This window comes from Schistocerca nitens, chromosome 11, assembly GCF_023898315.1.
Source record: "Schistocerca nitens isolate TAMUIC-IGC-003100 chromosome 11, iqSchNite1.1, whole genome shotgun sequence".
Lineage (NCBI taxonomy): Eukaryota > Metazoa > Arthropoda > Insecta > Orthoptera > Acrididae > Schistocerca > Schistocerca nitens.
Window position 1 is genome coordinate 156,292,674 of NC_064624.1, and position 13,529 is coordinate 156,306,202.

Consider the following 13,529-nt stretch of genomic DNA (forward strand, 5'->3'; position numbering starts at 1 on the left):
CAAGCCTGAATTTCTGCATATGATATCCCATGTTAATACAATAATTTGTTGTATTGTATTACTATTTGGTTGAGGTACTCTGTGCGTGGGGTGCAGCAGCTGGAGTTTTCCAGCACATGCCTTTAGGTCACATTGAGTATGTTGTGGAGCTTCCAACATCACATGGACTGCTGGAGGAGAGCCTCAGAATAGGTAACATTACCTCTTCAATGGAGAACATTTGATAACACTGAATATCGAAAGAGATTTGGAAGATATCTGCAGAGTGTTCTTAGAGTGTCTTAAGAATATTTTCACACTGAAAATCTGAACGGCTACAATTCATGTAATAGATGTGACTAACTGTGGCATGTACACTGGCAATAGCTAGGAAAGTGTTTCTAAAGAAGAGAAATTTGTTAATATCAAGTATAGATTTAAGTGTCAGGAGGTCATTTCTGATAGTATTTGTAAGGAGTGTAGCCAAGAATGGAAGTGAAACATGGATGATAAATAGTTTGGACAAGAAGAGAATAGAAGCTTTCGAAATGTGGTGCTACACAAGAATGCTGAAGATTAAATGGGTAGATCACATAACTAATGAGGTGTTGAATAGGATTGGGGAGAAGAGGAGTTTGTGGCACAACTTGACTAGAAGAAGGGATCGGTTGGTAGGATATGTTCTGAGGCATCAAGGGATCACAAATTTAGCATTGGAGGGCAGCGTGGAGGGTAAAAAACGTAGAGGGAGACCAAGAGATGAATACACTAAGCAGATGCAGAAGGACGTAGGTTGCAGTTAAGTACTGAGAGATGAAGAAGCTTGCACAGGATAGAGTAGCATGGAGAGCTGCATCAAACCAGTCTCAGGACTGAAGACCACAACCACAACAACAACTGTGTAAACCAGATGAAAGCTATTCCAAACACATACTAGTACAATTAACTAGTAATATATTGAAACTAAAACTACTTCAAGACTATTTAATAGTTTTGCAACAAGAATCCTGTCACTTTATGCATATCCCGTACAGTTTACTAATACGAATGGACATGTTACATTATTTAAAAGAAATTAGAATTGCAGTATGAATCTTCTTGACAGTAATAACATACAGTTACAGAAGAAGTATGGTATAAACTTTCCAGATGTCACTGTCTCGAACAGAAAAAGATAATGAAGAAATTGCATTAAATACAATATGTGACAAAACACTTCAAGCCACATGTGGCCTCAGGAAACGAGTGGAAAAGTTTACCTTGTTCAGTGTCACACCCCCTCCGACAGCACCGCCGAGCAGCAGGTAGCGAATTTTCAACGCCCCTCGCAAGATTCTACCGACGAACATCGCCACGCCCCTCCGTGGCACGTACGCACCGGCAGGCGCACGCGGTTGCAGCAGCAGAGGACTCGCGTGCCGGCGGTGCGGGTGGTAGCCGGCGCGCCCGTGTAGGTGGCACAGCCAGCGTACCGTCGGCACAGCTGCGCCACCACTGCGCCGCACGAGCACCACTCGGTACCTAAAAAAAGGAGATAGTGTTTATCACTCGTATCTGCCGAATAGCCACCCCCTACCTTCAGGGATGTCAGATGAAATTCACGTAAAGACAATCCACACTACTAAATGGCTAATCCAGAGCACGAGCCCAGTTGCTAATGCCTATCTAACGGCTTCCAGGAGCAACAAAAATTTTGATTTTCAATATTTCATACAGTTGTTGACGAAATTTAAAAAATTTGGAATGCTGTCATACTCTACACATTAAGACAAAATGTAATTAGATAGATAAAAGAAACCCACTCACCAAGAGGCGGCAGAACACACACGTGTAAAAGGAGGTTATAATTAGGCAAGCTCTCGGAGCCAGTTGCTACTTGTTCAGGAAGAAGGGTTGAAGGGGAAGGAAGTGAGGTGGAGGAAAAGGACTGGAGAGGTTTACGAAATGGGGGAAGTCACCCAGAACCACAGGTCAGGGGAGACTTACCAGAGGCAATGAGAAGGAAAGACTGATTTTTGGGGACTGCACCGGACAAGATTTGAAAACCTGAGAGCTTAAAAGTGGAAGACTGCGTAATATGCAAGGCAGACATTACTGCTTAAACATTGTGCACAAGTTAATAAGAGTGAAAAGCAAAGTGCATTGTATGTAACAGAGGTGGGAGGGGGGGGGGGGGGGGGGGGGCAGTGAAAAATAGACAGGTAAGACAATGAAAGATGTAGAAAACAAAAATGGAGTGAAGGTAGGAGTAATTACTGTGAAGAAATGCTGAGACAGAAGTAATTAACATAAATTAGAACCGAGGATATGTTGTAGCAATAGTTCCCGAACTGCAGAGTTCTGAGAAGCTGGTGCCTGGGGGAAGAATCCAGATGGCACGTGTGGTGAAACAGGCACCGAGATCACGACTGCCACTGCGTTTTGCCAGTATATACCCTCTGCCTATGCCCCTACATCCTAACTGATAATTTGGTGGTAGTCGTGCCAATGTAAAAAGCTGAACAGTGTTCACGTAACAGCTGGTAAGTGACACGTGTCGTTTCTCAGGCGACTCTCCGTTTTATAGTATAGGTTTTTCCAGTTACAGGGCTGGTATAGGTGGTGGCGCAAGTCGTGCAGCGGGGACGGTAAGAGAGGTAGGAGGCACAGGGAAGGGAGATAGGTACAGAAGGAGCAGAGGGTCTGACAAGAATATTGTGGAGATTGGGAAGACAATGAAAAGCTATTCTAGGTGTGGTGGGCAAAATCTCAGACAGAATGGATCTCATTTCTGGGCACTATTTTCAGAAGTCACAGCTTTGTCGGAGTAGTTGATTAATACATTCCCAGGATAATACTGAGTAACAGTGGTGCACTCCAAAGTAGTTTTTAGGAGGGATCAGCAGTACCAGGATTGCATGTGATGGCCCAGGAAATCTGCTTTTAAACTAGGCTGTTGGGATAATTATGTCCAGTGAAGGCTGAAAGAGTGGTGGTGTACTGCCATAAAGAGTGCACCCGCACAAACACGTTTGCCTCGAATGCCGAGGTTGTATGGGAGAGAGCGTTTGACATAGAAAGAATGGGAACTATCAAATTGTAAGTACTGTCGTTTGATAGTAGGTTTAATATCGACAGAAGTGTGCAGCTCTACTAATTAAGAATTATAATCTTATACTAAATGTTTAACACAGTATGTCCCAGGAGAAATGGTCAATACCCAGGGACAAGACAGGAATGATCATTTGAAACAGAAAGTCTACTAAACTTGGGCTCTAAAATGTGTACCTCCAAAGCCATGAGCAATTCTTAATTTTCAATAATGTGAAACAAATCTCTTCTACTGCAAGCTCTTTGCTTTTCATATTTTCAGAGGTGGTAGTATAGAATAATAATAATAATAATAATAATAATAATAATAAAAAGGTCCAGTAAATGTGGGCTGTAAGGCGCATACCTTGCCAGCTATGAGCTCTTGTTCGTCTTTGCCACCATCAGATATCTCTTCTACTGAATAAATGCTCGCGGCTCTTAAGATATGTATTATAGAGCACGTTTACTAGACTTTTTTGCTTCGCATGATCATTCACGTCATATATGTGAATAATGACCATTCCTCCTGAGACACTCTGCATGTCTTGAGGCAGCATTAACTCGCACATTCAAATTACTACATTCATCCAATTTTCGAGAATGAGAGCATATGACGACTTCTAACAAATTTTACACATTATTTCAATCCATTACAAAAAAATCTCATTGAGACCCCCACAAAATGATGAAAAGTAGTTTATTTATAACCACATTTTTGTTGTTAATGCAGTAAAACTGCAGCAGCAGGCATGATGTTTTAATTTATTATTTTTTTATTACTGACTCTATTCACGACACATTTTACAGACAGTGTCCAATGTATTTACAATTAATTATATGAGTGTACGGCCTACAGTGCAGGAAAAGTATCATCATAAACATTGAGATATATGAAGAATTAGTTTTTGTTTAAAATACAGTAAAATTACTCACACCGCACTCATCCAGTGTTTGATAATGAGAGCACTTGGCAACTTAACAACAAATTTTTAACATACTTTAAAATCTTTTCTAAACTTTTTCTTGCTTATGTTCTTAATGTAAAATATTTAACGTATTAACTAATTTGTAAAGTAAACAGATGTTTCAACCTGTTTTCCATATGCGAGTTCAATTCTTTAAAGACTCATCGATGGGGGTCTATTGGTATTTTAGAAACTGAGGTGGAAGTAAACAGATGGGTGAGGAAAATTTGACAGGGCAGTGAATAACCTACATCAAAACAAGGCCTCTGGAGTATATGACTTTCCCTCAAAACCACTGACAACCTTGGGAGAGCCAGGCATGCAACATAATTGAGACAGGTAAAATACCCCCACACTTCAGGGAGAATGTAGTAATTCCAGTTTCAAGTAAGGGAGGAGCTGGAGGGTGTGAATACTACCAAACCACCAGCTTAATAAAACAGTGGAAAATCCAGGATGGAATGTAACAATATTGTGGAAAGGATAGTTGCTACTCAACATTTAGCGGAGGTGCTCAGTCGCAGACAGGCACAATGAAGAGATTGTCAGAAAGTGAGCTTTTGGCCAACAAGGCCTGTGTCGAAAATAGACAACACACGACTCACACACACATGACCACAGTCTGGTGGTGGTGGTGGTGGTTAGTGTTTAACGTCCCGTCGACAACGAGGTCATTAGAGACGGAGCGCAAGCTCGGGTTAGGGAAGGATTGGGAAGGAAATCGGCCGTGCCCTTTCAAAGGAACCATCCCGGCATTTGCCTGAAACGATTTAGGGAAATCACGGAAAACCTAAATCAGGATGGCCGGAGATGGGATTGAACCGTCGTCCTCCCGAATGCGAGTCCAGTGTGCTAACCACTGCGCCACCTCGCTCGGTCCCACAGTCTGGTTTCAGACTGGCCACTGAAGCAGATTATGGTTTGTGTGTGTGTGTGTGTGTGTGTGTGTGTGTGTGTGTGTAGTTACTTTCTGTCAGCCTTTTCGTTGTGCCTATCTGCAACTCAGCATCTCCACTATATCGTGAGTAGCAGCTATCCTTTTCATAATACTGTTGCATCAGTTTAATAAGTCACACTTGCAAAATATTAACATGGATCATTTGCAGAAAAGTGAAAAAACTGGTATAAACTGACTTCAGGGAAGATCAGGCTGAGTTCCAGAGAAATGTAAGGACAAACAGGGCAATACTGACCTGACCCCACAATTTATCTTATAAGATAAACTGAAAGAAAGACGGACTGATGTCTTAGTATTTGCAAATTTTGAGAAAGCTTCAGACAGTGTTACTGGAATACATTCTCTAAAAGTCTTACTATAGCAGAGATACAATACAGGGACTGAAAGGTTATCCACAGCTGGCACCCTGTGCAGTTTCAACAGAATGGAATGGCGTGAGAGGGAATCAGTAGTTGAAAAAGAAAGATTTCTTAATATCAAGTACAAATGTAAGTCCTAGGGAGATGTTCTGAAGGTTTTTGTTCAGAATGTAGCCTCACACACCAGTCTTTGAGACAGCTGGAGCTGCCTCGTATATCACGGATACTTCGTCTAGGTGACTGGTGAAGTTTCCAGAACCGTGTCCTCTGTGGAGTATGTCTAGTCTTCGGATGACCTCTGTCCATTACTTGAGGACACAGATGCTCCAGGTGATGGAAAGCATTATATCGTGGCACCTTTGACTGTACCATTCAGCACACGCTTGAGCAGCAGCAGCAGCTCAGTTATCGGATGCACTCAGCACCAGAAGCACATTGACGTAGTATTCGTCCTCTGTGTACTCCATCGGGAAACCACCCTACGTGAACTTGACTGGACCAGTTACAGCCGTGCACTGCACGGGTTAGTAGACACACGAATGAAGCTTAATAGATTCCACTGTCGCGTGATGAGCTACCGTCATGTGACAACATGGTGCCCCGCTTATAGACAGCGAGAACTGGGGAACGGATGTCTAAAAAGTAAGAAAGGAACAGGGTGAGAATTTGAACCACAGCTCTGTTGTAGACAGAGGTTTGATGTCCCAGAAGTCTACACAGTAGCTACGACAGCTAGTACGTTAGTGCAGAATGATACACATTCCTCTGTACATTCCGCTGCACTGCACAATAAAACAGTGTTAGCAGCTCCTCATTTTCACACACGTTCACAAAATGTAACCGATCTGACTTTGCTAGATAAACTTTTCTCTCGAATCTTGACGAGGAATGAGATGCTGACCTCTGGGTGCGGCATTCTTTCCTCGCCTTACATGCAGGGAAATTTTGCAAAACGGCAACAAACTGCAGGAAATAGTGCCCGAGAGGATAAGGAGCAAAAAAGGTCATATGGAAATACGGTTGGAAATATGTTCCAAAAGAGGTACACCCACTTGAAGCTGGAGATAAAAGATCTTTAACAGTGTAGGTTTCAGTGACTGAGAGCACACGTTTTTTTTTAGGGCACAAAACTGCTACGGTCATTAGCACCCGGTCCGTGACTTAGGAAACAGTAAAAAACCAAAAATGGAAACCAGCAACAATGGGAATGAAAGTCATAAAATTGGAGAAACTAAAAGCAGAAGGAAGGCTTAAAAATCCACTACAGAAAGGGGTTGGTTGTCCCCAAAAAAGCTTCAAATGACTGACGTCATTTCACTGGCACTAATAAACTCGAGAACGCGATCGGCTGAGCGCGTGTCATCTGCTAAAATCGACGATAGATCAGGTGACAGCTGTAGACGGGAGTGTAACGGATTAAAATAGGGGCACTCAATTAAAAGGTGTCTTACCATCCACAGCTGAGAGCAGTGGGGACAGAGTGGGGGAGGATCGCCGCTTAAAAGATGTCTATGGCTAAAAAGACAGTGCCCTATCCGGAGTCTAGTTAATATTACCTCATCCCGACAACGCGTTCGGGAGGAAGAGGTCCAAGCACAAGGAAGAGCTTTCACGTCCCGCAATTTATTATGGGGAAGTGTCGACCAATGTGCATGCCATAAAAGAACAACACGACGACATAAAACGCTCCGTAGATCGGCGAATGGAGTCGATTGAATAGCTGGCCGAAGAAGAAAGAGTGCAGCCTTGGCCGCTATATCGGCCGCCTCATTTCCACAGATACCAACGTGTCCCGGGAGCCAGAGGAACGCCACCAAGATGCCCCCCAGGTGGAGCAAGCGCAGACAGTCCTGAATCCGGTGGACCAGAGGATGCACAGGGTAAAGAGCTTGGAGACTGAGGAGAGAGCTGAGAGAATCTGAGCAGATAACGTACTGTATCCGCTGATGGCGGCGGACGTAGTGGACAGCCTGGAGAACAGCGTAAAGCTCCGCAGTATAAATCGAACACTGGTCGGGAAGCCGAAAGTGATTTGGGGTGTCGCCAACAATATAGGCACTCCCTACACCCAACGATGTTTTCGAGCCATTGGTGTAAATAAATGTGGCTTCCTTCATTTGTGCACATAGAGCAGCAAATGCCCGACGATAAACAAGTGAAGGGGTACCATCCTTGGGAAATCGACACAGGTCACAGAGCAGGCAGATCCGGGGACGGAGCCAAGGCGGTGCTGTACCCCAAGTTGTCAAGAAGGTTTTAGGAAAGCGGAAGGAAAGAGAATGGAGCAGTTGACGGAAGCGGACTCCCGGTGGTAGTAGGGAGGAGGGGCGGCCTGCATACCCTACATCAAAGGAGGCGTCGAAAAAATGTCATGGGCCGGATTAGCAGTCATGGAAGACAGATGGCTAGCATAACGACTCAGGAGGACTGCTCGCCGATTGGACAGCGGAGGTTCAGCAGTCTCAGCATAAAGCCTTTCCACAGGGCTGGTGTAAAAAGCTCCAGACACTAAACGTAATCCACGGTGGTGGATAGAGTCGAGACGCCGAAGAATAGACGGCCGAGCAGAGGAGTAGACAGACTATGCTTCCATAGTCCAATTGCGAGCGCACTAAGGCGCGATAGAGGCGGAGAAGGACCACTCGGTCTGATCCCCAGGAGGTTCCATTCAGGACACGGAGGGTGTTGAGGGATCACAGACAGCGAGCCGAAAGATAGGAAACATGGGAGGACCAGCACAGTTTTCTGTCAAACATAAGACCCAAGAATTTAGCGACGTCTGAAAACGGAAGGTTGACAGGTCCTAGATTTAAGGAGGGTGGAAGAAACTCCTTACGTCGCCAAAAATTAACACAAACGGTCTTACTGGGAGAAAAACGGAACCGGGTTCCGATGCTCCAAGAGTGGAGGCGATCGAGACATCCTTGAAGACGTCGTTCAAGACGGCTGGTCCGTTGAGAGCTGTAGTAGATTGCAAAATCGTCCACAAAGAGGGAGCCCGAGACATCAGGAAGGAGACAATCCATAATTGGATTTATGGCGATGGCAAACAGTACAACACACAGCACGCAGCCCTGGGGTACCCCGTTTTCTTGGGAGAAAGCACGGGAGATTGGTTGGTTTGGGGGATCAAAGGGACCAGACTGCTACGGTCATCGGTCCCTTTTTCCAAAGACAAAGAACACCCACAGAGAATAAAAACGAGGAACAGAATAGAACACGGACGAAACAGAGCAAGAGAAACTCAGACAAAGACAAGACAAAACGAACTAAAACCACACAGAGTGTGACGGTGGTTGGCCGACCATAGAAATAAAAAAAGGAAAAGTCAACCACTGAGAAAAACATTAAAAAAAATCAGTTTAAAATCATAGGCCATAGGCCAGAATCAACACAAAACAATAAAATAAAACAGAAACACTCAGATTAAATGATAAAATCCCCCTGCCCGAATAAAACGTAAAACTAAGTCAGCCATAGTGGAGTCGTCTGTTAAAAGGGCAGGGAGCGTATCAGGCAGCGCAAATGTCTGCCTGACCACAGCTAAAAGGGGGCAGGCCATCAAAATGTGGGCCACTGTCAAAGCAGCCCCACATCGACATAGAGGAGGGTCCTCCCGGCGCAGTAAATAACTGTGTGTCAGCCGGGAGTGGCCAATGCGGAGCCAGCAAAGAACTACTGAGTCCCTGCGAGTGGCTCGCAGGGATGACCGCCACACAGCCGTCGTCTCCTTGACATCACGGAGTTTATTGCGCATTGTCAGTTCGCGCCATTCATCGTCCCAAAGCGCCAAGATTTTGCGGCGGAAGACTGCCCGCAAATCAGTCTCTGGGAGGCCAACATCCAGAGATGGCTTACTCGTGGCCTCTTTCGCCAGGCGGTCAACATGTTCATTGCCCGGGATACCGACATGACCGGGGGTCCACACAAAGACCACAGAGCGGCCGCTACGGGCAAGAGTATGCAGAGACTCATGGATAGCCAGCACCAGACGAGAATGAGGAAAACACTGGTCGAGAGCTCGTAAACCGCTCAGGGAATCGCTACAGAGAACGAAGGACTCACCTGAGCAGGAGCGGATATGCTCTAGGGCACGAAAGATGGCGACCAGCTCAGCAGTGTAAACGCTGCAGCCATCCGGCAAGGAACGTTGTTCGGAATGGTCCCCTAGAGTTAGCGCATAACCGACTCGACCAGCAACCATCGAGCCGTCGGTGTAAACAATGCCAGAGCCCTGATACGTGGCCAGGATGGAATGAAAGCGGCGGCGGAAGGCCTCTGGAGGGACTGAGTCCTTCGGGCACTGTGCCAAGTCGAGCCGAAGGCAAGGGCGACGAACACACCATGGGGGTGTATGCAAAGGAGCCCGGAAAGGAGGTGGAACAGTGAAAACCCGAAGCCCAGAGAGAAGCTCTTTGACGCGGACCGCTATTGTACAACCAGACCGGGGCCGACGTTCTGGCAGACGGACGACCGGTCGCGGGAACAGGAGACGATAGTTAGGATGCCCGGGCGAGCTTAGAACATGGGCAGTATAAGCGGCCAGCAAACGTTGGCGTCGGAACCGCAGTGGAGGTACACCTGCCTCCACTAGTACGCTGTCCACAGGGCTGGTGCGGAAAGCACCAGTGGCAAGGCGTATCCCGCTGTGGAGAATTGGGTCCAGCACCCGTAACGCAGATGGGGATGCTGAGCCATAAGCCAGGCTCCCATAATCCAGGCGGGACTGGATGAGCGCCTGGTAGAGCCGTAACAGGGTAGAGCGGTCGGCGCCCCAGCGGGTGTGGCTCAAACAGCGCAGAGCATTGAGATGCCGCCAACATGACTGTTTGAGCTGCCGGATATGAGGCAGCCAAGTCAACCGGGCATCGAAAACCACCCCCAAAAACCTGTGGGTCTCCACCACAGCAAGCAGTTCGTTGGCAAGATAAAGCTGCGGCTCAGGATGGACTGTTAGGCGCCGGCAGAAATGCATAACGCGGGTCTTGGCTGCCGAAAACTGAAACCCATGCGCTACAGCCCAAGACTGCGCCTTGCGGATAGCGCCCTGTAGCTGACGTTCAACCGCTGCAATGCCAGTAGAGCTGTAATAAAGGCAGAAGTCGTCAGCATACAGGGAAGCGGAGACAGAATTTCCCACGGCCGCAGCAAGCCCGTTAATGGCTATTAAAAACAGACAGACACTTAAAACAGAACCCTGTGGCACACCGTTCTCCTGGACGTGGGAGGAACTATACGAGGCCGCGACTTGCACGCGGAAGGTACGACACGACAGAAAATTGCGGATAAAAATCGGCAGAGGACCCCGAAGACCCCATCCATGAAGCGTAGAAAGGATGTGATGACGCCATGTCGTATCGTACGCCTTCCGCATGTCGAAAAAGACAGCGACCAGTTGCTGACGGCGGGCAAAGGCAGTACGGATGGCCGACTCCAGGCTCACCAGATTGTCGGCGGCGGAGCGGCCTTTACGGAACCCACCCTGAGACGGAGCAAGAAGGCCCCGAGACTCCAGTACCCAATTCAAGCGCCGGCTCACCATCCGTTCAAGCAACTTGCAAAGAACGTTGGTGAGGCTAATGGGACGGTAGCTGTCCACCTCCAGAGGGTTCTTTCCAGGTTTCAAAACGGGGATGACAACGCCTGCCCGCCATTGCGACGGAAACTCCCCCTCGACCCAAAGACGGTTGTAAAGATCGAGAAGGCGCCGCTGGCAGTCCACTGAAAGGTGTTTCAGCATCTGACAGTGGATGCCATCTGGCCCAGGAGCGGTATCAGGGCAAGCAGCTAGGGCACTGCGAAATTCCCACTCACTAAATGGAGCATTGTAAGATTCTAGGTGGTTGGTGCGAAACGAAAGGCTCCGACGTTCCATCCGCTCTTTAATGGAGCGGAAGGCCTGGGGGTAATTCGCAGATGCGGAACTCATAGCAAAATGCTCTGCTAAGCGATTTGCAATGACGTCGGAGTCAGTACAAACTGCTCCATTCAGTGAGAGCGCAGGGACGCTGGCAGGGGTCCGATGGCCGTAGACGCGTCGAATCTTGGCCCAGACCTGCGATGGAGTGACATGGAGGCCAATGGTGGATACATACCGCTCCCAGCACTCCTTCTTGCCTTGGCGGATAAGGAGGCGGGCCCGCGCACGCAGCCGTTTGAAGGCGATAAGGTGGTCGATGGAGGGATGTCGCTTGTGACGCTGGAGCGCCCGCCGGCGATCTTTAATTGCTTCAGCGATCTCAGGCGACCACCAGGGCACAGTCCGCGCCGAGGGGACCCAGAGGAACGGGGAATGGCTGATTCCGCGGCAGTAACGATGCCGGTGGTGACCGATTGAACCACCGCATCAATGTCATCAGTAGAGAGAGGCTCAAAAGCGGCAGTGGAGGAGAACAAGTCCCAGTCAGCCTTATTCATAGCCCATCTGCTAGGGCGCCCAGAAGAGTGGCGCTGTGGTAGTGACAAAAAGATCGGAAAGTGGTCACTACCACACAGGTCGTCATGCACACTCCATTGGACAGACGGTAAGAGGCTATGGCTACAGATTGAAATGTCAATGGCGGAGTAGGTGCCATGCGCCACACTGAAGTGTGTGAAGGCACCATCATTTAACAGCGAGAGATCGAGCTGCGACAAGAAACCCTCAACGATGGCACCTCGACCTGTTGCCACTGACCCACCCCACAGAGGGTTATGGGCGTTGAAGTCGCCCAAGAGCAAGAAAGGTGGCGGCAATTGGGCGACCAGTGCAGCCAGGACACGCTGCGAGACATCACCATCCGGTGGAATGTAAACACTGCAGACGGTAACAGCCTGTGGCGTCCACACGCGTACAGCGACAGCCTCTAAGGGCGTCTGGAGAGGGACAGACTCGCTGTGCAGAGTGTGAAGGACATATATGCAGACGCCACCAGACACCCTTTCATAAGCTGCTCGGTTCTTATAATAACCCCGATAGCCCCGGAGGGCGGGGGTTCGCATCGCAGGAAACCAAGTTTCCTGGAGGGCAATGCAGAAGAAAGGGTGAAGGCTGATAAGTTGGCGGAGCTCAGCTAGACGGTGGAAGAAACCGCTGCAGTTCCACTGGAGGATGGTAGTAGCCATTGCGGAGAAAGGCGTGACGGGACTGGGAAGGCAGATTACGCCGCTGGGTCACCTGCCACATCCGATGGAGCACCCGTGCAAGTGCTACCCATTGCGTCTGAGGGATCGGCGAGATCGAGGTCCTCAGCGGACGCAAGGATCTCCACCTCATCCTCAGATACAGAGCTTTTATGTAGCGGTGGAGTAGGTGCCACCGCAGGTGTCTTGGACTTACGGGTCTTCAGAGTCGTTTTCTCTCGCTGTTCCTTTGGTTGCCGTTGGTGAGAGGGCTTATTGGAGTCAGTCTCTGGGACCGAAGTGGAACGCGAAGCCCGTCGACCAGCGACCTGTGGCTGCTTCAGCCACTGGCTGGTGTCTGCTGTGCCGCTGGTAGGAACCTGGGAAGGGAGTGACCCAAGGGATCCCTTCCGAGCGAGAGAAGCCGAAGAAGACTTACGCTTCTCCGGCTGAGAAGGGGGGACTGGCGTCCCCGATGGTTTAGTGGGTGCTGCTCCCGAGGTAGATGGTGTGGGAGCAACAGCAAGAGAAGGGGCCCCCATTGTCAAGGGGGCAGGTGAGGTCCTCTGGTTCCGAGAGCTGACTGTATATCTTGCAGCTGAAGGAGCTGGAGCAGGAGTGACAGTGGAGGCATAAGATGACATCATGCGCACGGGATGTAGCCGTTCAAATTTCCGCTTGGCCTCAGTGTAAGTCAGTCGGTCCAGGGTCTTATATTCCATGATTTTGCGTTCTTTCTGTAAGACACTACAGTCCGGCGAGCAAGGGGAATGAGGCTCTCCACAGTTGACACAGACGGGAGGCGGAGCACATGGAGTATCGGGATGAGATGGGCGTCCACAATCTCGACATGTGAGGCTAGAAGTACAGCGAGAGGACATGTGACCGAACTTCCAGCACTTAAAGCACCGCATCGGGGGAGGGATATAGGGCTTGACGTCACATCGGTAGACCATCACCTTGACCTTTTCCGGTAACGTATCACCCTCGAAGGCCAAGATGAAGGCACCGGTAGCAACCTGATTGTCCCTCGGACCCCGATGAACGCGCCGGACGAAATGTACACCTCGTCGCTCTAAGTTGGCGGGCAGCTCG

General features: G+C 48.6%; 1 protein-coding gene across 3 annotated transcripts in view; it reads right to left on the reverse strand.

Annotated features, from left to right (window-relative positions):
- LOC126213059 (dynamin-like 120 kDa protein, mitochondrial) overlaps positions 1–13,529 on the reverse strand; it is a 228,132-nt gene that overhangs the window by 188,450 nt on the left and 26,153 nt on the right. For all 3 annotated transcript variants that reach the window (XM_049940634.1, XM_049940633.1, XM_049940632.1), the window contains exon 2: positions 1,239–1,500. In XM_049940634.1, coding sequence (XP_049796591.1) covers positions 1,239–1,500 — 262 coding nt within the window. The remainder of the gene's footprint in view (positions 1–1,238; positions 1,501–13,529) is intronic.